The sequence below is a fragment of the Filicampus tigris genome, chromosome 1 (genome assembly GCF_054856515.1).
Source record: "Filicampus tigris isolate MCC_2025a chromosome 1, RoL_Ftig_1.0, whole genome shotgun sequence".
Taxonomy (NCBI): Eukaryota; Metazoa; Chordata; class Actinopteri; order Syngnathiformes; family Syngnathidae; genus Filicampus; species Filicampus tigris.
The window spans coordinates 41133421-41158810 of NC_141217.1; the positions used below are offsets into that span (position 1 = coordinate 41133421).

Sequence of the window (25390 nt, forward strand, 5' to 3'; positions counted from 1 at the left end):
TCCGAATGTTTTGCGAAATAAAGTTGAGGGAATAAAATTCATAATGCCATCAAAAAGACAAACAAAATGAGTGGCACTTGGAATGAAATTGGAAGTCGCGTGCACCTGGTGGAACCTGCGCCAAGTGAAAACAAATTCAACCTCCAAACATAAAGCCGAGCATTGGCACGGAGGAGGACCCAAACGCAGGGAAGCAGTGATGACGGATAGACTTGCTCTCAAAAGTGCATTTAATTGAAAGGAACAATAAAGGCAAACGAGGTACCCGGATGTTCAAAAATACTCAATCAACAGAAGCCCAAAATGACAAGATCCAAACCAAAACAAACACAGGGCAAAAGACGAGACTTGACAAAGACGCAGGCCGACAACGGGCGACTCGACGTCACAAGGACAGAAGGAAAGCTGCGGGGAGTTCAATACAAACAAACTGACGACACAACCGAGAACACCTGGACAAGACAAATGCTTGGAGGGAGCTGATTGGGAGCGGATCCGTGAGAACAGGTGGACTCAATAACTTCACGAGACAGACAATGACAAGAGCAGGGAAGCATGAGGAAACTCCAAAACATGCGAGTGGACTTCATATTGGTTGAAAAATATATTTCATAAGCAGATAAAAATACAGCACCAGCAAATTGTTTCAGGAAAGTGACAGACTGAAAAAATGAAAAGTAAAACTTAATTGATCTTTTTATGGCAATCATTTCATCTTTGTTTGCCTTCTGGCCTTCGTTGATGCAAAAATCTGTCAGATATCTAATCCGGTCAAGGAAACTCAATCCCGGCTCAAAAATGTGCTGAAAATATGCGTAGGTGAGGGAAATTGGTCAATTGCATTTGCGGCAGCAAATAACGTGGCTTTTTGGATGTAAGGCCTGATGTGGACTAACTACAATATTTTACTGGAATACTTTTCGTGGACCCATGTGGACATAATAGGAGCATTTTTGATGGAGTGACTTTGTCATTTGTGAGGCCGAAATGGCGAGTTCTGTATTTCTCGTGTGTTTGCCGGTGTCTGACTTAAGTGCTCTCCGAGCCCGCGGGTATGATTGGATCTTAAAATGTCTGCCATTTTTCAAATCTCCAGGAACTCACTTTTTTAACGGCGTATCGCATGCTCGGCCGAGTTTCCAGGTAGCCACCTAAAAATCCCCCGACTTGTTCGATACATAGCAACTGTCCCGCACGCGGGGGCGCAATTTCGCCATATTTCTAGTGTACGCATTTATTTGTGTTTTACTTCTATGTATTTCATTGAACTAGAAACTAGCTCAGAGAAAACAGGAAATATCCCATTGATATTTAAAAACCCCAACAAACAAAAGAAAACCCCAAAAATTCTGCGGTCAAGAGGCAGAAGCAAATGCAAAATACTGTTAGGTTTTACCAAACCATGATGAAAAACACATAGACGTTGTTGAATTTGTCTCAAAAACTCCGTTTGGATTGAAAAGTAACACGTTTGTTGACATAGCATCGCCAATGATATAGAAAACCATTTTAGGGTAGCATTTTTTGTGTGTTTTTTTCCAGGGGGTGGGGGGTTGGTTGTGGTTTAGTTTCTGCTGAATGCAAGGCCTGAGCTACTCTAGTGGGATATAGGGCCAGTGGCCACCCCAAAATCCAAAACTATTTATCACCTTTCACAGAAAGCTGTAATGGCAGTGCCCCAACAGTACTCACTTTATACTTGCCCTTTTGCTCTATTTTATTTTATATCAGGTATCTTTCGGACAGACGCGAGGCCATCAATGAGTCAAGGAACATTATTGCCATAGCAACAGCCTTTTCCATATGGTACTAAATGATACCTGAGGTGCCAGGTTAGAAGAACAAAATAGATTCAAATCAAGATATTTGACATTCGAGGACGGAAACATAGCATGCGTCAATTGGACAACGCTACTCCCGTGTCAAGAGGCGAGGGAATGATGTTCATCCCAAAACTAGAAGAAGTCAAATGCTGCTGGCCTCGCATGCGTCAGAAGGACACCCGAAACCAAATTGAGTAAAAAAAGGAAGTGACTCTTGGGACACCACGTTTAATTGCTTGTTGGATTGGGTTGAGCGTGTTTGGCAAGTTCTCGTCGAAGAATTTCAGAGCGGCCCTTGCGTCCTTCCGTTTTTCAAATGTTTGTTCACCCTTGGCCTTAAGTGTTACAAAGGCTCAATACCGGACTGGTGGAAAAGACCAGGCACCCTATTTTCCCGTGCCCAGCACAAGTCTAGCCAAAAGCGCAGTTAAACTGCGCATATTGGGTGGGGCGTACTTTTCTTTCTTTTGGGATTTTGCGAGCTGGGCGCAGATGGAAAGGCGCATTTGCGCTGTTGTGGTAGTCAACTCGGTCGACTTGCTTCCCGGCCAATGGAAGCGTCTCCTCTCCTTCCAATCGCAATCGAATTCACCAAAACTGCGCCCCAACTTCGACCTGCTCCGAGCCGGTGTAAAATCTCGTCTACTTTCAGTCACCAAGTTGGCCGGGGGCAGGTCAAAGAAAGCACCCTCAGTCTGCCGGCAAATTCACAAAGGCGGGAAACGAGACGAAAACGAAAATGTGCGCCAGCCAGTCTTTAGGCCGAGTCCACATACACAGTCTGCAAAAACAGAGCCCCCGGGAGTGCAGGACACGGCCTTGAGCCAGTCTGCTCAAGGGTTACCCGGGCAAATCAGACGGCAAGCTCGCCGTAGCCGGCGGGGCAGAAGGCGGCACTTCGCAGGATGTCCAGGCAGTCGACGAGGATGAGCGTGCCAGTCAGGTGCTTCCACCTCTTGGTGATGGGGTTCCTCATCTTGTCCAGCCCCGCGTGGAGCTCCTGGATGACGTCACGATAGCCGTCCCCTACGTGCGCCGCCCACGTCAACAGGAAGTCGTAGGCCGGTTTCCACATGGACTGCGATGGGATGGATACACGGCAAGGTTGAGTGGCAAGACAAATGCTTCAGAGGAAAAACGGAGGCAAGTTTGCTCAATCTTGACAAACAACTTGCCGCTGTTCTCGTCTGCACTATGAAAGTCAAGCGAGAGTGGTGATGACCGCTGTGAGAAAACCTGTTCACGGTTACGTTTACACGGACAACATTTCTTTCATCCCATCAGACTTCGGATTCAAATTAGGGTCGGACGCACTGTTTTCATGGACACTAAAAACATTGACCCGATTAGGACTTGCGCGTTCAGCCGTCACGCTTTCGATCGGAGCAAATGGCTTTGACATGCGCGGATTGACCAAATGTACCGGAAATAGTTGAAGAAGAAGAAGCCGTCAAGGCTTCAACGTCAACAAAAGCCTGGGTGGTTTTTTTTTTTAGGTATTTTTTATTTCGGTGTATTTTTATACGGTGTGTATTTTTCCCGTTGGCGCTGTGACGTCAATTTAACACTTTACCACTAATGGAGCTGCAAATGTACCACTTTGGTCTTGCGCCTGCCATGTCGTTCACTGGCTCCGCTTCTTTTTTTTTTTTTTTTTTTTCAAACTTTATTGAATCAAACAACATAACACCCGCACTGCTTCTACTAGTTTAGGGGAAGAACAGAAACGCCTATACTGACGTCACAGGCAGGGGCGGTAAAGACAGTTTGTTCCAAAATTTCTGAAAAAGTGTTTTCGAGTGGCCCGATGGGCTAAGCAACCACATAAACCACCCCTCTCGTTCGGAATAACATCTGATGGGGTCAGAATGTTCCGAATGGTGTGTGTAAATGAGGCATTTTTATTCCGATTAGGTTTTTAATCCCAATAAATGCGTCCATGTAAATGTAGTCAATTGACATCACACTGACGTCCGGGTGGCAAAAGATGGAGCCTTCTCCGATGGCACCACAAGTGAACAAACCTTTTTATGTCACTTGACCAAGGCAGAGGAAACAGGGAAATGGATTCGCCTTGTTCTCTACTGCCATCGTTCAACGCGTCAGTCCAAAAGATGACGATTACATGAGGTCATTTGCTAGGAAGAGTGAGTTCAACAGCTAAATTGATTCCCAAAATAGACGCGGTGGAAATACTGACACGATTAAGAGGATAGTTCAGGAACTGGCTAATTAAATGGCATTGAGATGGAATGCACGCGATGGCGCTGATGTCAGCTAGCAGGCTGGCTAGTGTGTTTCCAATTTGTAATATGCCCCAAAAGACCCAACATTAATCTCTCCGATAAGAAAAATCCAGAAATTGTACACTCTTTTGCCGTCCTCCTTAGCGCGACATGATTCGATGGCCTTTGTTGCTACGCTGTCTGGCGAAATGGCCAGAATGCATCTTCTGACGTCCGACCCGAATGACCCGAACAAACAGTAGCGCGTTGTCACCTCGTTGTCCAGCACGCCGCTTTTATCCCGGTGCGGTGCCTCGTAAGCCTCCATCTGCTGTCTGGAGACCCTGGCCAGTTTTTCCGCAAGCTCCCTCCAGCGGGTTGCCACCTCCACCGCTGTGGTCAGCAGGACAAAGTCCAGAACCAGTCTGGCAACAAGACCCTGGCAGTCCATCTTCAGCAAGGCCTGATTGGGGGAGCGGTTTAGGAAAACATCAAGTCAAGTCAACTCCAGATTTGGGACGCGTCATTGTGGGAATATTCATCTTTTAACATTAAAAAACGGACTTTGTTGATATTTTTGGATGGCGGTGCTATAATATTTAGCTCTACATTTTTGTCCTTCAATGAAGTCATTTATTGTTCCATAAGACATTCGAAACGTGATCAAATTCCACTTACAAACTTGCTTACAAGTACAAGTGGAATGTCATGCATTGTATTATTTTGCATGGATGTGTGCGCATGACAAAACACAACATTTATATGTGAGCTTGAAGACACCCCCCCACCCCCACCCCCGGCAGGCTCTCCCTCTGCCACCTGGCCGAGCAGAGTGGCAGTCTTCTAACGTGCCGTCCTTCATCTGCTGATTTAAGCCGCGTGAAGGCTTGATTCTAAATATAGCTGGCCAAACACACCCTCACGTGGACAAGTAGGCTTCGGCCCGCGGCACGACGCACAATGGCCTTGCGTGCAACGGAGCGGCTTTGCTTCGGACAGTCGTGTCATTCGAGCCGGAAAGGACTGACGTGCAAGAAGCCACGCGAAACAGAAAACAGTTTCCAAAGGTTCAGGAGGCCAGGATAGGGAGAACCCGAATCCGGTACGGACGCCGAATTCTTTGGGGTTAGCCATCATCCTTCACTTCCATAAACACACCATCAGCACGATACACGGGATGGCGCATGCTGATCAAGAAAAGGTTCAAAGTTTTCCGCTTTGTGCTGCGGCGTTCACGTGTCATGGTGTCTATCCGAGGATCGTTCTAAATCGTCCATCTACATTTATTATCAGGCATCTGATCCACATTTTCGATGCGTTTTAGCGCATCCACTCCTGCCTGTCGCAACCCAATCCCGCGCTCGAAGGGAACCGCCGAGCCAGTGTCGGATGGCCCCCCAGGCTTCCTGCTCACGTTTCACACGGGCGCAGTTGTTGCCAGGACGGCTCATGACGAGCTGCACACCGTTGTGCAGCTGTGACTGACTTTGCTTGGTGGATGAAGAAATCGCCTGCTCCTTTTGTTCAAAACGATCAGAGTAGGTCGAATTTGCGTGCTGCTAAATGATGAAACCGTTCACGACCTGACACGACGGGGGTGCGTGCACGCTCTTTGTTTTCTTTCGGTATCACTTCCCGCAGCTTCTCGTGGGAGCGTCGCCAGATGGCAACCGAGTTGTGGCCCGGAGCTGCTAACGCATTTTAATCCGGTTTCACAACAGCAATGAATGAGAGGCTTGTTTCTCAGTTTAGGATTTTCTTTCGGGGACCGGGAACGTTTGATTGAGCAACGATTATGTAAGACGGGTGAGGGTGCTTGGCTTTGAGAAGCGCTGCGCCCCAAAGTTACGGGGAAACGCACATCCCAGACCCAGTATGCTTTGCCGCCGCAGCGCCGGGGTTTCAGTTACAGTCCAAAGCGCAGCAATATTGAAATGCTCAGCATAATCTGTTCACCGAATTTCAATTTGAACCCAGATATTCAATTCAGTCTCTTGCTGGTAAAAATGAAGACCCAACAAACAACATTTTTGATGATCGAGGTCAAAGCGAGGCTGGAGACTGGCGCCCGATTGACAGCGGCTCTCTCCGAGTCGACTTTTGCGCTGCTTTCTAGGATGAGGGCGATCAAATGCAACCGCTCAATGTGCAGGCTTCTAACGTAGTCTCAGAAACGGAAACGGAGGCAGACGGCCGGCAGCCGTGAGCAGAGTCAGGTCCGACTAACGCCGAGCGTCCGTGGCCGTCTGCGTTGAAGGCAATCGCCGCCGTTGCGCTGGACTCGTGACGCAATGGCGACACGACGACGTCAATGGGGGATCCCGCATCCGCTGTGCAAATGCGCGCTCGGGCTATGCTAACGTCGCACTTCGATGGCTTTTGTCTTGAGTTTTGAGAAAAAAAAGAGACTTATGGCGCCGATGCACTGGAGCTGCACTGTGAAAGTGTCTCGCGTCAAGTGTTGAAAGCTGGAGAGTACGGGGACCAAGTCACCCGCGTTGTTCAAAGTCCTTTCACGATGTGCGGAAGGGCCCGCTCGTTGCGGCGGCGGCGATTCTTTTGCTCACCTTGACGAGCTCCCTCTGAAAGGACTTCCTCTCCCCGTTCTCCACATTGGTGCACTCCTCTTTGAGTTTCTCCAGAACACATGCCACCTTCTCCGGCTCGTCGTCCAGCTCGCCGCGGCAGAAGTGGTGAAGGGACAGGTGGCCGTAGCCCAGAGCATCGGCAAAGGCCCTCCAGCTCCCCACATTCTCCATCAGAAGTGTCCTCACAGTGGCATAGATGTATGTGAGAAATTTGCAAGGTTTGAGGATCTGCTCCAGCAGCGTCGTTGTCGTCAGGTCCGGCCCGCACCAGTGAATGGGCTTGACCTTTCCCAAAACCAAAACGTTCTTGGCGTGGACCAGCCCCATCTTCCCCCGATAGTAGCCGATGTACCACTCTTTTGTGCGCAACTGCCCCCTTAGCTTCATTTTCTCCTCAGCGAGCAGGGCGATCACATCGCCCTTCTTGTACTCCAGCAGGTAGTTGCTCTTGTGCTGCCGTATTACCGTTTTAATCAGCTTGCCAAACTTTAGGCTGGTAATGCGGCGGTCCTGAAACTTGGGGTATTTGGAGGTGACGGCCAGCGGCGACAGGGCGATCCTGTCCACCTGGCTTTTTTTCAAGAACCTCCTCTGGCTCGTCGTCCCTATTGCGGACTTTGGGGCCGGTCGTGGCGTTTGGACGCAGAACTGGGTGAGGATGCAGTCCAGCGTGTCCTTGACTTGGACCCTGAGAGTGAAGTCGGAGATGATGTCGGGGTCTTGCGACGACATCATGTAAATGAGCCGGCTGACCTTGCCCAGCTTAAGTTGGAATGCCCGGATCACCCCGCCACCGTCGCAGGCCGTGACCTGGTATCCGGATACGTTGGGGTACAACCCCACCTGGAGGTCTTGGGGGAACCCCAGGGCAAAATGTTGCTTCCCCCACAACTGGAGGGTGACTGGAGGGCTGGTGCGAGCCAAGCGTCCCGCCTCGCTCACCACCAGGCTCCTCGGGGCACAGTCGTGGCCAAACACGGCCACGGCTGCCTTAAAGGAAGGGTGGATGTGCTTGGGTCCATAGACAGCGACTGTTACCTTTCTCCGCACGTGATCCCACACGCTCACGCTGTGACTGATGTGGAGTGACTGGACCACGACCGCCACGTACATGCACGGCTCCAGACCGTCCAGGCGTACTTGGACCATGTCCTTATAAATGTAGCACCCGGGGATGGGCGCGTAAGGCCCATCTTTGCAGTGGCTCCGAACGCAAAGCACCTCGGCGGCGTGCCCGCTGCCCTCCTTCAGCGCGGCCGATACTGTGATCTCCAAAGTGACGAAAGACTTGGTCTGCGCGTTGCCGAGCTTGATCTCCACCACTGGGCTGACGGTGGAGCAACGGTCGTTGTTGAGTTCCAAGGGAAGATCCAGTAAGGCTCTCATGGAGATCTGCTGCCGCTCACCCTGGCAAACGTGGCCTTCAGGAACGTGCATGGTGACGTGCGAGTCCGGCAGCTGAACAACACCCCCGCCGCTGCCCACCCCGCACGCGATGCTGGTCTCGATCGGTTGGCTCTGGCCCCACCCTGGGCTCTGGCCCAACGATTCCAAGTCATGGCACGACCTGGCCAGCTTTCGGTGGCTGAGCCACGCCGTCCGGAAGTCCTCGCGGCTCTGAAACTGCTCCGGCGCCGGTGCCTTCAGGCCCGTGAAGAAACAAGAGGAAGGGATGTTTGGATTTGATTGCGCTCGCGGAAGCGAGAGCTGGCCAAGACTCTGCGAACGTCGACTCCTTAAACGAGGATGATCCCTGCGGAGGTGTTGCATTGCCTGGTTGGGGCAACCGCCGAGGCCACTAGACTTGATGTCATCGCTGTCAAAGTTGGAGTCGCTTGGATGTGCAAGTGTGTCGAAAAGAATCAAATCGGCAGGACTCGTCATCACACTTGCTTCTTTGTAGTTCCAATCCAAGGGACGGATGAAGGCGTTGTCGGGAAAAAATGGATGGCTGCGGTTGGTTGGAGAGGCTTTCAAAGTCACCCCTGTCCGCTCTCCTAAGCCTTCAAAGTCCTCCGGAACCCCGTCCTCCTCCCCAAGACCGTCAATCATTCCGCTGTCACTCAGCGAACAGTTCCTGAAGTTGAGCAGTTTGACACAAGCAGCAGGGATGTATCCCATCTCTCTGTTGTTGTGCGCGTACCACCACTCGCCGCCTGACGCGTCCACAACAAAGAGCCGGTCGCCTTTGGAGAATTTCAGGGTGCTTAGACCTCTGGGCCAATAATCCTTGATGGCGACCACTTCCTGTGCCGCTCCGTAGGGGGCGGACGTGTCCCATCTGAAGGCACTGGGAGAAGGCACTGAAAGCCAAAGAAATTCACAATCGTTAAATGAAATGTGCACATGGCTCAGGTAACAAATCAATACACAGACAGCCAGTGTTTAATCTGAAGATGTGTAACTCAGTTGGTCTACATAGCACTGGCGGAGCTGGGGGGGGGCGGGGGAACTGGGGAAACACGTTTCCTCCCAAGTTGCAATTAGTTTCCCAATCAAAGGCCCGCTAAGAAAAACAACTTGACAGCACGAGAAGTGCATAATTGAATGCATAATGCACTGTTTTGAGCTCAACTCGTGAGTGCATTTCAACCGAGCAGAAATGCACTTCAACCAGTCAAGCGATACTCTACATGCTTTGTGTATAAGGTATGGCCGCTTTTGTGTAGCGCGAGATTCCCTCGGTGGGATACGACGAGAGGGCAAATGAGACGAGTGTTTCATACCCGAGGAGGAGATTTCATGGCGACGTGTGACTTGTGCGAGGCCGGCTGGAGGCCCCTCGCCGAGATCCACGAGCATCCCCTCAGACTTGCAGCGAGGGAGGAGCTGATTGCCGCTCGTCATGCTGATGATTCGATGGGCGGCCATGGCCAAGAGTCATTCGGCGCTTCTCATCTGGGCGAATGAAAAGACGCTCGTTTGAACCGGCGCAGTCAATGCTGAAAACCGATGTTGCATTTTTTCACCTCTACCAGGTCACCCTTTGAGCTCTGCTTTGTTTGGATTCTTTTTTTCTAGCATTTGGTCACAGGAAACATTCATTCATTCATCCATTATCGATAGCGCTTCTCCTCACAAGGGTCGCGGGCGTGCCGGAGCCTATCCCAGCTGTCTTCGGGCAGTAGGCGGGGGACACCCTGAATTGGTCGCCAGCCAATCGCAGGGCACACAGAGACAAACATCCGCACTCACACTCGCACCTAGGGGCAATTTAGAGTGTCCAATCAACTTACCATGCATGTTTTTTGGAATGTGGGAGGAAACCGGAGTACCCGGAGGAAACCCGCGCAGGCAGGCACGGGAAGAACATGCAAACTCCACACAGGGAGGCCGGGGCCGCCGGGATCGAACCCACGACCTCTGAACTGTGAGGCGGACGTGCTAACCAGTCGACCACCGTGCCGCCTCACAGGAAACAATACATTCCAAAATGTCCAACATATTTGGTTGAAAAAATTCGTTTTTACATATACCCTATTAAGCATAATTGAATATTTATACATGATGACAAGCGGTAGCTTTATTGGACCATTTTTAACAACCTTGCAAAAGGACACACAGCCTCTTTGGTGTTCATGCTTCATTCCAGTAAGAGGTTCTTTGAAGGTTTCCATGGTATGATGCCATTTTCTATCGTGTTGGTAAATGTTATGTACACAGTGAGTACTGCACTAAGGCTTGATTTGAAGACAATGGCGAACTGACTCAAAATCGCGATATCTGTCAGAAAAATCATAATTCAATCGTTTCCTAAAATTGATCAGGCCTAATCCAGATGCTCGCGGAGTTTGTAATATAATCCATCACAACTGCTTGAACATTCACAAGATGACTGAAAAACACTCAGTGGTGAGTGTGAAAGCACTCATTAATGTGTGTATGAGTGTTTCAGGAGTGTGTATGACCAGCATCTCAGTGGCTGGTGTCAGAGAGTTGAAAGAGTTTTGGTATAATGTGTGAGAGGTGAACTAGGACCATACCAGACAATAGAATGGATAAAGTGTGTGTTTGGCGGGGCGGGGGTGCGCGCGTGTGTACGTGTGTCAAATGAAGGCTTTTCAGATTATCAGGTGACCTTACTGGCAGGGCTAAACCACGCTCGCTAATTTTCTGTGACATGAAAACAGTATTCATCAATTCAAAGTATTTCGACTGAAGGCGCAATAGGGTGGAAAATGTCGGGGAATCATTTCCATTACGACACACTTGACAATTCACAGCCACCTGCTTGCTTGTGTGCTGATTGTCATTTTGCAGTCACTGACATTTTGCTCGTGCCTGTGAGCATCGAGTCACCTCGCATTCATCATATTATGAGTGCACTGCGTCGACCTGTTCGCCAAAACTAAACAAAAAGAAACTTGAAGTGTGGGGCAATAACATTTGAAATAAATGTGAAGATGTGAACTGACCACCTGCTGCTTCAACGCCGATCCATTGTGACAAAGCCATATTTGAATCCACAATAATTGGCACTGCTCACCTCAGTTTCCTGTACTTGTTTCTACGTTGTCCCATTCCAACATCCGAACGACAAGGTTAGTATCTCAAACGAAATCCCTCGTCCCGATCCAGAAGTTTCGGACTGTTCTTCAATGGAGGAGGAGGCTGATGCTGCGCGTGTGTGTTGCGTGCGTAGGGGTTGGGTGACGTCATAGAAGGGGTGGGGCCACGGACACACTCTCGGGTTGCAGCAAAACGGAACTGTCAGTGGACTGATAGGATAGTTTGAAAAGCGAAAAGAATCCAATTGTTGTCTTTTATCTTAAGGGAGCATACTGCTGCCACACTAAAATGAAACAGACTCAATACTGTACTATTGTACTGTAAAAATCGTTATGATGTAAACTGGTCATATTTTGGAGGCTATGACAACTTATTCGGAAATAACATGGCAATGTGCATTTACATTTTTCAAGATAAGGCCCTCTTTCACGTCATGGTTCCACTGTGAACTCACGTAGTCTAGCGATGGCTCGAAGTGTGGCTCAAAGATTCGCTGCTTTCGCGTTTGTGGTGCACCAGACTGGAGTCGACAAAATAGTTGAAAAAAAATCTTGTCTAAAAGAAAAATAAAAATCGGAAAAAATGTTTTTATTTTTTTTAACCAAAAAATGCATGTATATCCCCTCTCAAAATTGTTTGTTTGTTTGCTTAATAAAAGCTTCTTTTTTTAAGTCTCCAACATGACTCAAAATGTGAATTGTTCCCTGTGGAGGTTTTATTGTGTTTGTGGTGTATCAGACTGCTAAATATAAAACATTTGTTTTCAAAAGATATATTATATTTATTCCCCCAAATGTCTTTTTATGCTGAAAGAAAGAGTAAAAAGAAAAAAAGAATCCATGCTCATAGTCGAATATGTGGTTTGAGTTTTCCTCAAATTAGTGGTGGTCCCGCAGACGGCTGTCATGGACTGTAACAATGTTTTCTGTGGCACGTCGGACACATTTTGGAGTCGGTGCTTTCTTACTCTGTGGTTGAACACGTCCTTCTACTTTTACCAGAGTCTTTTATTCTTAATACAAGTATCCGTACTTCTACTTAAAGTTCAGAATGGAAGTACTTTTGCCATCTCTGCTGACATCCTTGATGAATGAGGCTACCAAGTAACAAGTTGAGTTGCCATTGTAAGGCACGGGAGCTGACGACATTCAATCATCGCATTTCATAGGCAGGATTTCGAAGTCGGACCTGCTTGAAAATAACAAATTCATTGGCAGCCCCTTCTCACTATCAGAATGAGCGCTCTTCTTTTCTGTTTCCCTCCCTTTTTACATAACAAAAATAGCACTCGACAGTACCATATACTGTATTATAAAAACACCTAATAAGATAGAACAGTGGTCTCGAGTGGAATCCTCCAAAATCGTCACTTTTCAGATTACAAAAAAGAAACTCCAAAAACAGCATATTGGTGCAATCATTAACAGTGCATCGTCAACGAGGCCAAAAAAAACGTTCAACACTTTAAATTTGTCAATAATAAGTACAGAACAAATTGTGGACTGACCAATACTTGTATAGATTTTTGCAACAATATGAAATTGACCAAATTGTGACGTAGGAGGTTTCATTGATTTGACGTAGATTGGTTTCAGTGTCATTGATAAGTAAATAAAGAAAAGACAGAATTAAACAGTTTGTGCATCATAATTCCATGCTTTAACCCTCTCATGCATAGTGGTCACTACAGTGGACAGCTATTTAAAAGTTGCTTTCGCCTATATTAATTAATCTAAATTTTTAAACATATTTTTTGCCCTTTCATGCATTAATTATGATTTAATGTTATTATTTAAAATATAAATATATTTTTTAGATTAATTAATACAGGCGAAAGCAACTTTTAAAGAGCTGTCCACTGTAGCGACCACTTCGCATGAAAGGGTTAATATGTTCAGATTTTTTTGTGTGCACACGATGGCCAACAGTTGGCAGTATAATACATAACACAGTCCACATGTGCACAAAGAAGACAGTCGCAATCGCCCAGTAAAATGCAGTAATATTCACAGAGATAAAGAGAAGAATATGCCTGTGTTGTTCGATTATCTGTCGACATGTGTTGCTGCACTGTTGTTGAGATGGGCCTTTTATTCCCGCTTGCATTTATCAGCTGTCCCTCATGAGCATGCGTCATTCATTATGAGTGCTGGACAAAAATACCTATGGGAAAGAGGCGATGAGCCAAAGATCACAGGCAAGCTGCTCTTAATGGACCTTTCAGTTCCCGCCTGTCCAATTAGTCCAACCTGGAAGGAGGAATTCAAATGTGGGCCATCAGGTGCGAGTGTGTGCAGGTTAGACGCGCTGATCCGAGAGCGAGTTTCTAATCCGATCGGGGGTATGGGGGTGAGAGTGGAGGCTGCAGAGGATTATGGGATTTGGAAGGGCAATATGCCACATGAGACAGACACGTCTTCTATCACCATGGTGACAAAAGCAGATCTGCAATAGATTTCGCGTGGAGACAACAGACCGCATCTTGCCCTTTTGGGGCCTTTCCGAGCCAATCGTCTCTCTGCCTTACGATATCTCAGGATGGGATTTCGGTCAAAACAACTTGACAGGATTTTGGGCTTGACTGAAAGTCTTCAATCTTCCATTCATACTTGAAGTGGGTAAAAATCCCCATTAAGATTACAAACAGCTTTTCCAAGCGGGGCTTGCTTAAGAAAGCTCCACGGACAGTACGTTAAAGAAGAAAGAAAGTGAAAACTAGACAAACCGCAGCTGTTTTGAGCGTTGAGCGGGGCAAGTTGAAAGAATTCCAGTGGAAATGAACAGTTAGGTTAGGGTTAGGGTTAAGGTTAGTCTTGCTGGTCACAGTGCACAGCTAGCTCACAAAGTAACTGACTAAGTTGACTTCTGACAATTTCAGCTACTTCTGCTGTTAATTCCAGTGGATGTTGTTGTTTTTTGTGAGCCTAGCCGTCACGTCCTTCGGAGACTCTTTTTTGATGAAAGGCTTCATGAATAAACTTGATTTGACTTGACTTGGCACATGGATGGGGAAAACGCATTTATAAGTCAAATGTATTTGTCCTTATCATGACTTATCATGATCAAGAAGCGAGTCTTCCTTTTTTCGGTCCTATGACAACCTTTACAAAGGCGGCGTTGCTGCTCTCTAGTGGACACGTTTTGTGCAAGCAATTATGAAGTACAGAAACATTGGACCCCCGCATACTCGCGGTTCGTTTGTGTGTGTGTGGGAGGGGCCCCAGGTCCAGAGCCACCACACCCGTCTTTATGTGTATGCATGTATTTCGAAACACACTTGCATTTGCTGCTGTCAGACTGTCTGAGCCGGTGAGTTTTGGTCCCATCGTGCATATTTTTGACACGTTGCTCTAACTGCTGCACGCGTGCAGCCTACAAAATGTAAGGAAACTAACGATTGCTCTTTAACCAAAAGTGTGGAAGGAACAATATTTCATTGATATTGTGCTCATCATTCAAACTTGTGGGAAAGTAATTTTGCTTGTGGTGTTTCTGACCTCAAAGGGCCACAAACGTGGACTACTACAAGTAGGATTTCCAAAGTAAAAAAAAAAACGTGACCAAAACCAGCGAGTTTTTGATTTTATTTATTTTAAATTTTCAATGTGTGTCCAGGTTGCTGTGGAGATGGGAGCTTTGACAACTCCTCCCCCCTTAGATGAGACCCTACATCCGGAGTCAGTGACCAAAACTGAGGCCGGTATGTGAATGAAAGTTCCTGAACGTGGCAAACAGAGACTTTGTCAGTGAGAGAAGATCTGGTTGTAAAAAAAACAACACGCTCTTAGTTCAACATTGTCAAAGTCAACAAAGACTTGAAGCAGACTGGCTGCGCTGTGAAACCACAAATGTTTGCTTTTGTTACCGCCCGGTACTTGAACAACTACACTGGCTTCTCATCACCTGATGCACTCCTTCCGCTTCCTCTCCTCACCCGACATGGCATTTACATTTGATTTATTTCCAAATATACAATGACATGTGCTTTATATACAGTACTGCGACTGTCATACCCTGTGTCGAAGTAATGTATCGGATGTAAAAACGATGACGTCTCTGCTCAGGCTGAGTGAGGAGGGAGGGAGGGCTCTTATCAGCCTTACATCAGAGGTGAATGTGTGAAGGAGCAACTCCCTTGAGCAGCGTCTGTTGCCGTGGTGATAAGAGCAGCCAGGAGCTTGTGGTTTCCAGCCTTGGCTTTGATGCTCATTTTGTTAGCCTGTCTAATGAGCACAGGTGGGCATTTGACTCACGTTTGCCTGTCCGTCCTTCGCCATCCGTCAGCGGCCTTCGTATCCGTCCCTCATCCGTCAATCCGGCTATATTTCCAGTTGAACCGAACTGTAATCGTCTGTCGGTCAGCCCGTCACGTTATTTTAACGGCGCTTCCATCAGTAAACGTCAAAGGTCCATCAGTCCGTCTACAAAAAATGGTCCAACGGCTACCCATCCATTATCTGAAGCGATTTGATTGACATGTTCAGAGGAGTGCACCGTGGACATCGTAATGCGTGGGCTTGCAACTCAAACAGCTTTACATTCACACATAAGTCTTACTTGAAAGTTTTGCTTACCTTAACCAGAATCCCGTGTCACATTCTCCTCTTTTCCACCAACAAGGCCAGGAACATTTGGTTCCTGGTAAGTTCCTGGTAACCCAAGTTCCTGTGGCCCAGGTAGTTTGCATTTCCACCGCAACTCACAGCTCTTGGTATTACATGCGAATGACATCAGTGGGAGGTGTTGTGTTACTTTCTTACTCATAACTGACATTATAGAAAGTAGACAATAATTAAGTGACCTTTAAAGCTAGCATATTATTGAGTATCTTAATCTAAGTTTAGTACATATTGGACCACTTTAAAATACACAATCAATATTCAAATGTGCCCACATGAAAATCAGAGTGACAGTATTGTTGCTTGATGCTTATGTAAACGTATCTTTTATTTACACTTTATCTCAATAAGGCAGTTGAAAACTATTCTCATTTGCAATGTCAACCAGGCTGCAAACAGTCGTTGAGGCAGTGATTTATATATATGGTTTATGAACATTTTGTCCCTAATATACATAATAGCTGAACCTATTTGATACTAAAGCTTGTTTGATTTTTTTTCTTTGAAAGATCTCAACGTGGATGGCGGTACCGCTGGAGCCTTGATTGGAGGTGAGCGCTGAGCACAAGGGCTCTATTCTCATTCTCTGCGCATCTGCGCCTGATTTTGCTGTCAGCACAAGGAAGGCGTGCTTGTTTGCCAGATTGGCAGCCCAGTCTCCGTCAAGTTGGGACTTGCAGCCAGGGGATGTCCTTGGCGGAGTTTGATGGCAGAAAGTCGATCTAAATGTATACCTGCTTGGACATTTAAATACTGGTTCAGCTGGTGGAACGTGATTTTGGTGAATTTGATCAAGGCGCAATCAGACAGACTCTGCCTGAGCTCCGCCGACGTGTGAGGGATGTCAGATGTATTATATTCCTAAATATGCAGCCAGATGTATGACTACATTCATAAATATGTGAACGGCAGCCATCAAATGTTCTCAAGCATTCTGTTATATTTTTTTCATTTAGCGGCACAGCGTTGGTGGGGGGGACGCACACAAAGAATCGGGGGGTGGTTCTCCAAGTGCCCACTTCCGGGCGCAGATGTGCTTCCTTCATGTTGCTCATATGCTAAAAATAGCTCAATTGATTGTAACCTGCCTCCGCAGAGTTATTTGCGACTTTCTAAATGTCAATGACTGGTCAAATGCACGACTTCCAGTATCGTACTGTTTGGTCGTGTGTTTCCTCGTGCAGGTGTCGTCGCTGCCACACTAATCCTCATCTGTCTGCTGGCATTTGTGCTGTGGCGCCGGTCCAGACATAAGGGCTCTTATGTCACCCATGAGCTTGACAACCAGGATGACGATGAGAATGATGATGATGAAGATGATGACGATGACGACGATGATGATGACGATGATGATGACGATGACGACGACTCCGTTTGTTCTGACACAGAAGTCCAACAGAAAGCGCCTCTTGAGATTAGAGTGGCTGACTAAAAAGCAGGAAGGTGTGAACATTTGACACGAAGAGAGTCAAAGTAAAGTACCACATCAAGCTTTAGACACACTTTGTCATTGATGGTTGTTATTTTCCAAATATTACTACAGATTCCAGAGGAAAATTCCCAACAAGTCCTGTTCAACTAGTCAAACAGATTACTCTTACAATATAGCAGGATTCCTCATTTTTAAAGCAAACAATTGTAGCACAGGCAAAGTGTCCATTTTTAGAACCTGAACTTTATTTGGGGTTAATCAGTTGCACTTAGATGTTGATTGGCGTGTGATGACTGTCATTTATCACAAGTTGCCTTTTATAAAAAAACAAAACAAAAAAACGATCATTTTCCTTTTTTTTTTTACATCCCCTTTCAAAAATAGTTTTGTGATTTAACTTGTACAGTTATAGGTCAACTTCATGGTGGAAAATGTTTTAAAAGGATTTATCATTTTTTATATCACAAAAACCTGACACTTGAACAGGGTTGTGGATGCTTTTGATCCACTGTCGATAGATATTGCAGTCATCGTGAATAAAATATCTCTCATCCAAACACTGACACCTATTCTAAATATTATAGAAAATAGGTAATAGATACGGAGAAAAAAATCAACAATAATCCTAACTTTGAGATATCATCATTTTGTAATTTTGAACTTGTCAAGGTTGTATTTTTTTTTACGTGCAATTAAAATGAACTTGTGAACAGCACCACCTTACGGCTAAAATGCATTCATGTCTCCAGGTGTCATTGACAGACGGAACCCACTCACATATCATGGAAGGAAACCCGTGAGATAAATAATACATTTGGCATTAAGACAGCAATGAAATAACTGCACATTCTCAATCGCCAGAGTTTTTTTCTGTCCGAGAGAGCTGCTCAGTGGAATAATTGTGAGTTGCACACAAAATCCCCTGTGCGCCCGTGGCCTAGCTGTCCCGAACGTTTTCGGCTCATATTTTCTCTGTTTCCAGTGCTGTGCAGTGTTTCCTGACTCCACACCATAACACCCAATCATTTGAACCTAGTCTATTGTATTTCCCCACATGCTGTCAATTTGCATTTTCTGCAAGAACCTATCCATATACCATAGCATAAAACATATAGTTCTGCATGGTACTAGGGAATTGTACTTGATTGGTACTGTTTGATCAGTTGTTGCTGTCAAAATATAAACAGCATGATGAAGACGACTGTTTATCAATACCGATTGAAAAGTATGCATGCCGCCGCCCCTGTGTGACCTATATCTTTGCTACTGTAACAATGAAAATTTCCCCACTGTGGGATCAATAAAGGCATTCTTATCTTATCTTATCTTAAAAAGGAAACGTATTGGTCCATTGGCGGATCAAACACCTGTATTGTGAATTTTGCCCTTCAGCTCCATGTAATAGAACAGCAAATTGTGCAACAAGTACTGAAACGCTGAACAGTAAAACATGTGTATTCAAAAGTTTACATAAGGTAAATTAAGTAAACCTGAGAAAGATATAGAGCATTTTAGGTTCATCCTGAAATTTAACCTGAAAGCCCAAGTTTTATAAATGTTTGGGCACATTGACAACGGAGCATTACATTTTTTGTTTGTTTGTCTGTTTGTTTGAGTTGCTTTCCAGTCTGTGCCAGGATGCCAGAGCATGGGTCTTTGAATTGAAAAATTGGTTCATTTATCATAACTAAAATATTAGCAAAATAAACAATTTTACATTCAAAATATATTATATTTATTTATATTCAATTAAATGTGCTCCCTCATTGTGTCCTGAAGTTTAGATACCCCTGGTTTACAGTATTGCTTTGATGCGTGTTACAAACAAGTATTTTCAACTAACAAGTAAACCACAAGTCACATTTAAGGTCGTCGTTTGGGTTCCGCCATGTCTCTCAGGCCACTTTCTGCAGGCTTGTATGTAGTCTACCTTAAATACTGGAGAGTCCAGTCAATGTGTTTTACAGTCACCTGAGTCTTTTAAAAGTGAATTTTGTCACCAACGCAACGCAACACAACGCAACGCAGCAGTTGACAACACGTATGGTCACTTAAGCTAAGGCTAAAGCTAAAGTGTCTGCTAGTTTGGAACTAGTTTGTGGGCGGTTACGTATGGGGTTCCATTTGTGCCAAAAACATGTAATGTGTCCATGATAAGTGTCTATGTTAGACGTCCATGATAAGTCTTGATGTTAGATGTCCATGTAACGTGTCGGTATTAGACGTCGATGAGAAATGTCATCAGTGTTTAATACAATTATAATAAATAAAATAATATTTATAAAAGTATGCATGCGGTCCTGTTAACTCATTCCCACCACCGTTGCGACACAACGCCGCTTTATTTACAGCCGGGATCAACTTTTGGCTATGTCTTATTTTCAGCATCTATTAATTTTTTTATTATTATTATTATTATTTTTATTTATTTTTTTTGAGCCCCAGTCTATCTATGTGCTGTGCGCTGTTTCTACCCCTAGATGTCAGTAATGCCAAAGGCATTCAACTCAATGTGGCAATGACGCGAGGGACAGGAAAATAAATCAAGAAATACTTATTACGGGTCTTTATTATTATTATTATTATTATTATTATTATTATTATTATTATTATTATTAATGTTATTATTATTTTATTATTATTATTATCATTATTGTTATTCTTCTTCTTCTATGATGGCTTAGACCTTCATTATTATTATTAAGTCAGATTTATATGGCGCTTTTCTGTACACTGCTAAACGGAGCAAAAATTCTCCCCAAAAGGCCCACAAAGCCCCAGCAGGTTACCAAAAAAAAAGACAAATTAATTTATACAGGCTGAAAATAAGACATACGAAACAGTTGATCCCGGCTGTAAACAAAGCGGAGTGAACAGGACCGCATGCATACATATTATTAATCTTATTAAACACTGACGACATTTCTCATCGGCGTCTAACATCGACACTTTACATAGACGTGTAGACACGTATCATCGACATGCACATAACATATTTTTGGCACAAATGGAACCCCATAGTTACGTGGTGACTTTGTCAAGTTGCGCTGAGGCAGTGTCGACTTGTAATGGGCGTTTCGCCGGAAAGAAACGGAAACCAAAAGGCAGCTCTTCACATTTGAACGTCGAAAAACTTTCTACTTTTCTCTTGGGGATGTGATTCCACTCGGTGCGCGTGGAGCGACATTGTGCTCATCAGAGACAGGATTAAACCACGTTTGTGACTTTGGGGCTTCGGATCTCATCAGCATGCTGGCCAGCTCGGCGATTTACGCGGTGAAGAAACGGAAGAAGCCGCTTCAAAAAGTGTAAGTCATTAAAAAAAAAAAAAAAGAACGGGGGAAAAAGACACTTCTGTGATCACGCACAATCTCCTCATTTCTGTTCTGTTCTGTTATTGCCATTCTACTACAATGTCACGGTGTTACGTGTGTCGTAACGCAAGTGTGGTTACCTATTATTTCGACCAACAGTGTTCCATAATGAATTGAAATGAGGATACCGTACATTATCCACAGCAGAGGTGGCAAAACATATGTGATAACATACATGTTCTTAAGTACAATTACAGATATTTGTATGGAAAATTCTCTGGTAAAAGGGAAAACAAGTAAAATGTTGGAAATGTAGGGGGCGGGGAAAGACATCACTTTTATACCAGTTTTGGTAATTTGCCACGGCTGAAAGGATCATTTATACTGGACTGACAAGTCGTGCATGTGCAAAGCAAGCAACATATCAAACAAGAAGGTAAATGTGAGATGATAACTGAAAAGAAAGGGGGAAAACACCGATGTGTTTTTATCAGATTAGACGGAGAATTTCTGACTGCCAGAAACTAGCGTTGTTTAATTCGGCTGGCACAAAAATCAACACATTCGCTACCAGCCATTATCGTCGGCAACATTAAAAAAAAAAATCAGAAATTAGGCTATGCATGGGGAATACGTACTCTACATTGGTTCTCTGAATCTGTTGCACATTAATCCATGGATGTGGTGAATCGTTTTTTCTGCCTTCTAAGCAGTGGCGGAGCTAGACTTTTATCCCTGGGGTGGCCAGGGGGTGGCCAAGGCTATTTCAGGGGGACTAGAAGAATAAATTTGTTTCTTCACTTATCAATTGCAATCGTAGTGTCAAATGTTCAAATGTACATACAAAGCACACAGGAGATGAGATTTATGTACATATCAATATAATTTGCAGTTTATTAACAATGCTGGAAATGTAAAACAATTTGGCAACAATTTTTGGTGATTTTTCAATTATGTATTAATAATAACTAATTTTTACAAAAATGGTGCAAATGCACCAACACATTCATAGTTACTCACACGACCACCCCCCTTCTCTCTCATCTTAACACTCTTAACAATGCAGAAAATGTAAAATACAACCTGGTAACAACTTTTCAATAATTCATTAATAATAACTCATTTTTACAAAAGTGGTGAAAATGCACCAACACATTCATAGTTACTCACAATATATCCCCCCCCCCCCACTCCCTCCCTCTCTTTCTTCAAACTCTCTCACTCACACACACGCGCACACCCGCAAACAGTGTGCAGGTTTTAACTATGACAAGGGGTACTGTTTGACTCCCAGGATAGTTTGGGACCTGGTGATGATGCTCTGACCTGGTGATGACGGGCTGTGCTGTATTGTGCATCCTCTCTCCGGACTAGTCCCAGGAAGGGAGCTGCCGCCTTTGTCTTCTGTGTCCTCCCTCAATGGAACTACATTATATATCCATCCATTATCGATACCGCTTATCCTCACAAGGGTCGCGGGGCGTGCTGGTGCCTATCCCAGCTGTCTATGTGCAGTAGGCAGGGGACACCCTACACTTTTAAAATTTCCAGACCCTAATTCCCAGACTTCTCATGATTAAAGACAGAAATCTTTTTGTGACATTTGAAATAATAAGATGTGTATCATGTGAATAGATTATGCAATTCATCATGCAAATCATGTGTTATAATTATTCTGAATTTGTATGTCTTGAATATTGTATTTAGTATCTCACTAAATTATTTCCAGGAGATTGTAGATAGGTGGCGTATGCAAAATAATGAATGCAAACATCTTAAGATAACCCAGATAACTATTAAGATAAATATATTTCCATTTTCCATACTACTATAGACCTGCAAATATAGAAAATCAAGTTCCATACTTTCCATCCTAGCATAGGAAGCCTGTAACTTGAAATGACTACTGAAGTGAGCATGTGACTGCTTCTACGGTATGCTCTGACCTGGTGATGGGCTGCCTGTGTGTATCCGATTCTCTCTCCTCCTGACTCGTCCCAGGATGGGAGCTGCTAGCAGGCCTGAATTCTGACTGTCTGCCTGCCTGCCTCATCTTTTCCTGACTTGGTTCTTTTTAAAAAGAGGTCATACATCTTCTCGCCCTGCCTTTTCATCCTCAACTGACCCTATGAAAAAATAAGACAGTCTTGTTAACGTTACTCCTAGCGTCACTTATAATCGCACAATGTTATTAAATCCCCACTTCAAGCCTAAAAAAGTCAGGGCAAATAAACCACCGTAGACCAAAGTTTAGTCAGACTTTTAAGCTAGTTGACAGCAGGATAACTACCGTGTTCACGTTACGCTTCATTTAAGGCAACAGAGCATGAAACAGCTAGCTGGCTAATTCTCCACTTTCATACCTCTAGAATCATTGGACAAACACGTATATAAATAGCAACCCATATGAATTCAATGTAGACGTTAATATTGAGCGGCTGTTGGAAGCTAGACGCCATGAGATAGAACGTTAACGTTTGCTTTCTGCTTGTAGCAACGACAAAAAAAATCTCCTATCTACAAAAGTTATTTCAAACAGTGACTCAGTGGGACACCAGCGTAAAACTTACTTTACGACGAGGATTTCACTGTCCATGAAGGGGATCCTTCGTGTCCTTCTTTTTCGTTACTTTGTTGACCTTCAGACTGTCTCCGGCAACGATAACCGACTCAAATCAGATTCAAATCTTCCTCTGGTTCAGTGGCGATTCTTCTTCTCCTAATGAACGGGCATTGCAACGCTTTGTGGTACATAGCGCCAACTACTGTACAGGAGGGACTTAGCAGACGGTGCCGCGACATGTCAATCATCTGGTCTGGGGTGGCACTTGGGGGGGTCCAATCAGATTTCAGGGGGGTCCAGTGCTACCCCGGCCTCCCCTCTGGCTCCGCCAGTGCTTATAAGACCCCATGATCTCAGTCAGTCAACCAATCAATGAATACAGTATTTCAACTGTAGTTGATTTGCCCTCTTACATCTCTTTTGCTTTGTCATCATCCAAGCAGGTTGAAAAAAGTAACGAGCCTATACAAATGTATACAAGCTATACTATACAAGCCTATATAAATATAAACAGTATAGCAATGAAAAGTAAAGACTAAAAAGAAATACTCAAGTACAGATAACCTGACAAATCTATTTCCCATTACTGATTTGACCCACGTTATGTAATGTTCACCTTGTACATTACAATGCTTGAATATGGGAAGGATTTTGTCACTGTAGTGTACATTTAGTGATTTATAAATAAGTCCATTCACTATACAAGACAGCTTACCCTGGGGTGGTTACGCAATATGAGTCGAGTGAGTTGTCTGCTTTACAAGCCAATTGTTGCTATTTTGTGCTGGCAGTGCCATGTGAGCCATCCCGTTCTCATGTGTGCACTTTGAGGGCTTCGTTTGTGGAGCTTGTGGTCACCATGCAAGCACAATTGTCTTGTTTTCGCACACTGCTTTTTTGTGGAATGACACACAAACTTGTTGTTCCTCTTATTTTCCTAACTTTGACCCACTGAAGTTGTAGTTGTCCTTGAGCTCATTGAATGCAAAGTGTTTCATTTTCTTCACCGATTGCCGTCGTCGGTTTAGTCATCAAAACCGCGTAAACTAAGTAGGAAGGAAAGGTAGTCGGGTTATGTTCCACAGGTGAGGAGTGTAGTAACTAAATGCTGCTTCACTTTGTTTGCTTCTGCTTCTGGCAACACACAAGTGACCTGTCCCGGGCCACTTGTGCGGTCTGGATGGATGCTTCACCGGGTACTAAATTAGAGATAGACCGATATGCTTTTTTCGGGGCCGATACGGATTTTTTTTATTAGTAGTCAAGGTGGCCGATAACCGATATTTGGAGCCGATATTCATTTTCAGTGAAAAGGAAAATATTGGCATCAAAATCTAAAGTGAAATTTACTCTTAACTTTGTTGTAACGTCCTTAAGAATGTTTATTGAACAATGTTTCAGGTTTGCATCATGGTGATTTAAAAAAAAATCATTATTACAAGACATTTCTGACAGTATAGTATACATCTCTGTTATAAAATTCTAACAAAAAGTTCAGGGAGCACCCGGGGTTGTCAGCATGTCTTAAAAAGGATAAAGGAAAACTTAAACAATAGCTCCATGTAGTTTTCTAAAGTAAATGAAAATGTCAAAATGACAGAAATGTTAAACTTTCACATATCTTGGTTTTGATTTCCACAGTTTTAAAATGTATTTATTATCGTCCAGCAGAGTTTTAAAAAAGGCAGATGCCGATATTCTTCAAAAAGCTAAAAATCGGTGCCGATAATCGGCCCGGCCGGTAATCGGCCCGGCCGATGATCAGTCCATCCCTACTACTAATACATCTTGCGTGCATTTTGCTCCAACACCATCGAGAGGTTTATTGGCTGGCAGCAAGATTTTAACAGAGCTGGGCATTTTACGAAAAACTGAGCGTCTGTTATTCGTCATCTGTCTGCAGCGGGGGTACCCTTCCGTCGTCCGTCATTCGCCTTTTTTTGGGTGGGGGGGAATTAGTACCCGCCTATAAGCCGGTCCGCCTCTGATTTTAAATGGGCTTCCATTCCGACTGCAAACTTCACTTAAGCAGTCTCTGGTTGAGAGAGAAAACCCTTAATTCAAGTTACGCTTTGTGTAGGCAAATTTAGTAATAGCTTGCTAAGCAATGTACTGTACATAGCTAAGAGCAAAAGTGTCCTTTTGTCTTTCTTGGGAATTGATATAAAGCTAGGCATATCATGGAGAGTGCAGAGAGAGAAAGAGCAGAAGGACAAAGACGAGAGAGAGTAAACGAGAGGTGAAGCAACCAGGGGAGGGATGAATAAACAATGGCCACCAAAACAGCCTTGTCAACAACATTAATAGTGCCATGATG

The 25390-nt window shown here is 44.7% G+C and overlaps 3 protein-coding genes across 5 annotated transcripts in view; 2 read left to right on the plus strand and 1 right to left on the minus strand.

Moving 5' to 3' along the window:
* Positions 1–212: 212 nt before the first annotated feature.
* sh3bp4a (SH3-domain binding protein 4a) lies at positions 213–11290 on the minus strand. The gene is made up of 5 exons (XM_086041759.1): positions 11123–11290; positions 9363–9534; positions 6616–8939; positions 4323–4511; positions 213–2901 (listed from the first exon to the last, which is right to left on the minus strand). Exons 2-5 carry the CDS (start codon positions 9505–9507, stop codon positions 2677–2679), a joined length of 2883 nt encoding a protein of 960 aa, XP_085897885.1. The 5' UTR covers positions 9508–9534; positions 11123–11290; the 3' UTR covers positions 213–2676.
* Positions 11291–14427: 3137 nt separating this feature from the next.
* Positions 14428–17911, plus strand: LOC147154125 (uncharacterized). Its single transcript, XM_086041868.1, has 4 exons — positions 14428–14454; positions 14761–14845; positions 16274–16315; positions 16949–17911. The coding sequence occupies exons 2-4, from the start codon at positions 14773–14775 to the stop codon at positions 17194–17196; spliced, it is 363 nt and encodes a 120-aa protein (XP_085897994.1). The 5' UTR covers positions 14428–14454; positions 14761–14772; the 3' UTR covers positions 17197–17911.
* A 2330-nt stretch (positions 17912–20241) lies between these two features.
* LOC147154126 (aryl hydrocarbon receptor-like) overlaps positions 20242–25390 on the plus strand; it is a 30141-nt gene continuing 24992 nt past the window's right edge. For all 3 annotated transcript variants that reach the window (XR_015088235.1, XR_015088236.1, XM_086041783.1), the window contains exon 1: positions 20242–20504. Coding sequence is in view for 1 of the 3 variants with exons in the window: in XM_086041783.1 (XP_085897909.1) it covers positions 20446–20504 (59 nt within the window). In the remaining 2 variants the exon portion in view is untranslated. The remainder of the gene's footprint in view (positions 20505–25390) is intronic.

Excerpts from the sequence above, each read along its gene's own strand:
- LOC147154125 (XM_086041868.1), top strand. The coding sequence starts at position 14,773 with ATGGGAGCTTTGACAACTCCTCCCCCCTTAGATGAGACCCTACATCCG. Across the intron at positions 14,846-16,273 it reads AGTGACCAAAACTGAGGCCG|ATCTCAACGTGGATGGCGGT; the intron begins GTATGTGAATGA and ends TTTCTTTGAAAG. Across the intron at positions 16,316-16,948 it reads CGCTGGAGCCTTGATTGGAG|GTGTCGTCGCTGCCACACTA; the intron begins GTGAGCGCTGAG and ends TTCCTCGTGCAG.
- sh3bp4a (XM_086041759.1), bottom strand. The coding sequence starts at position 9,507 with ATGGCCGCCCATCGAATCATCAGCATGACGAGCGGCAATCAGCTCCTC. Across the intron at positions 4,512-6,615 it reads TTCAGAGGGAGCTCGTCAAG|GCCTTGCTGAAGATGGACTG; the intron begins GTGAGCAAAAGA and ends TCCCCCAATCAG. Across the intron at positions 2,902-4,322 it reads GCGGCGTGCTGGACAACGAG|TCCATGTGGAAACCGGCCTA; the intron begins GTGACAACGCGC and ends ATCCCATCGCAG.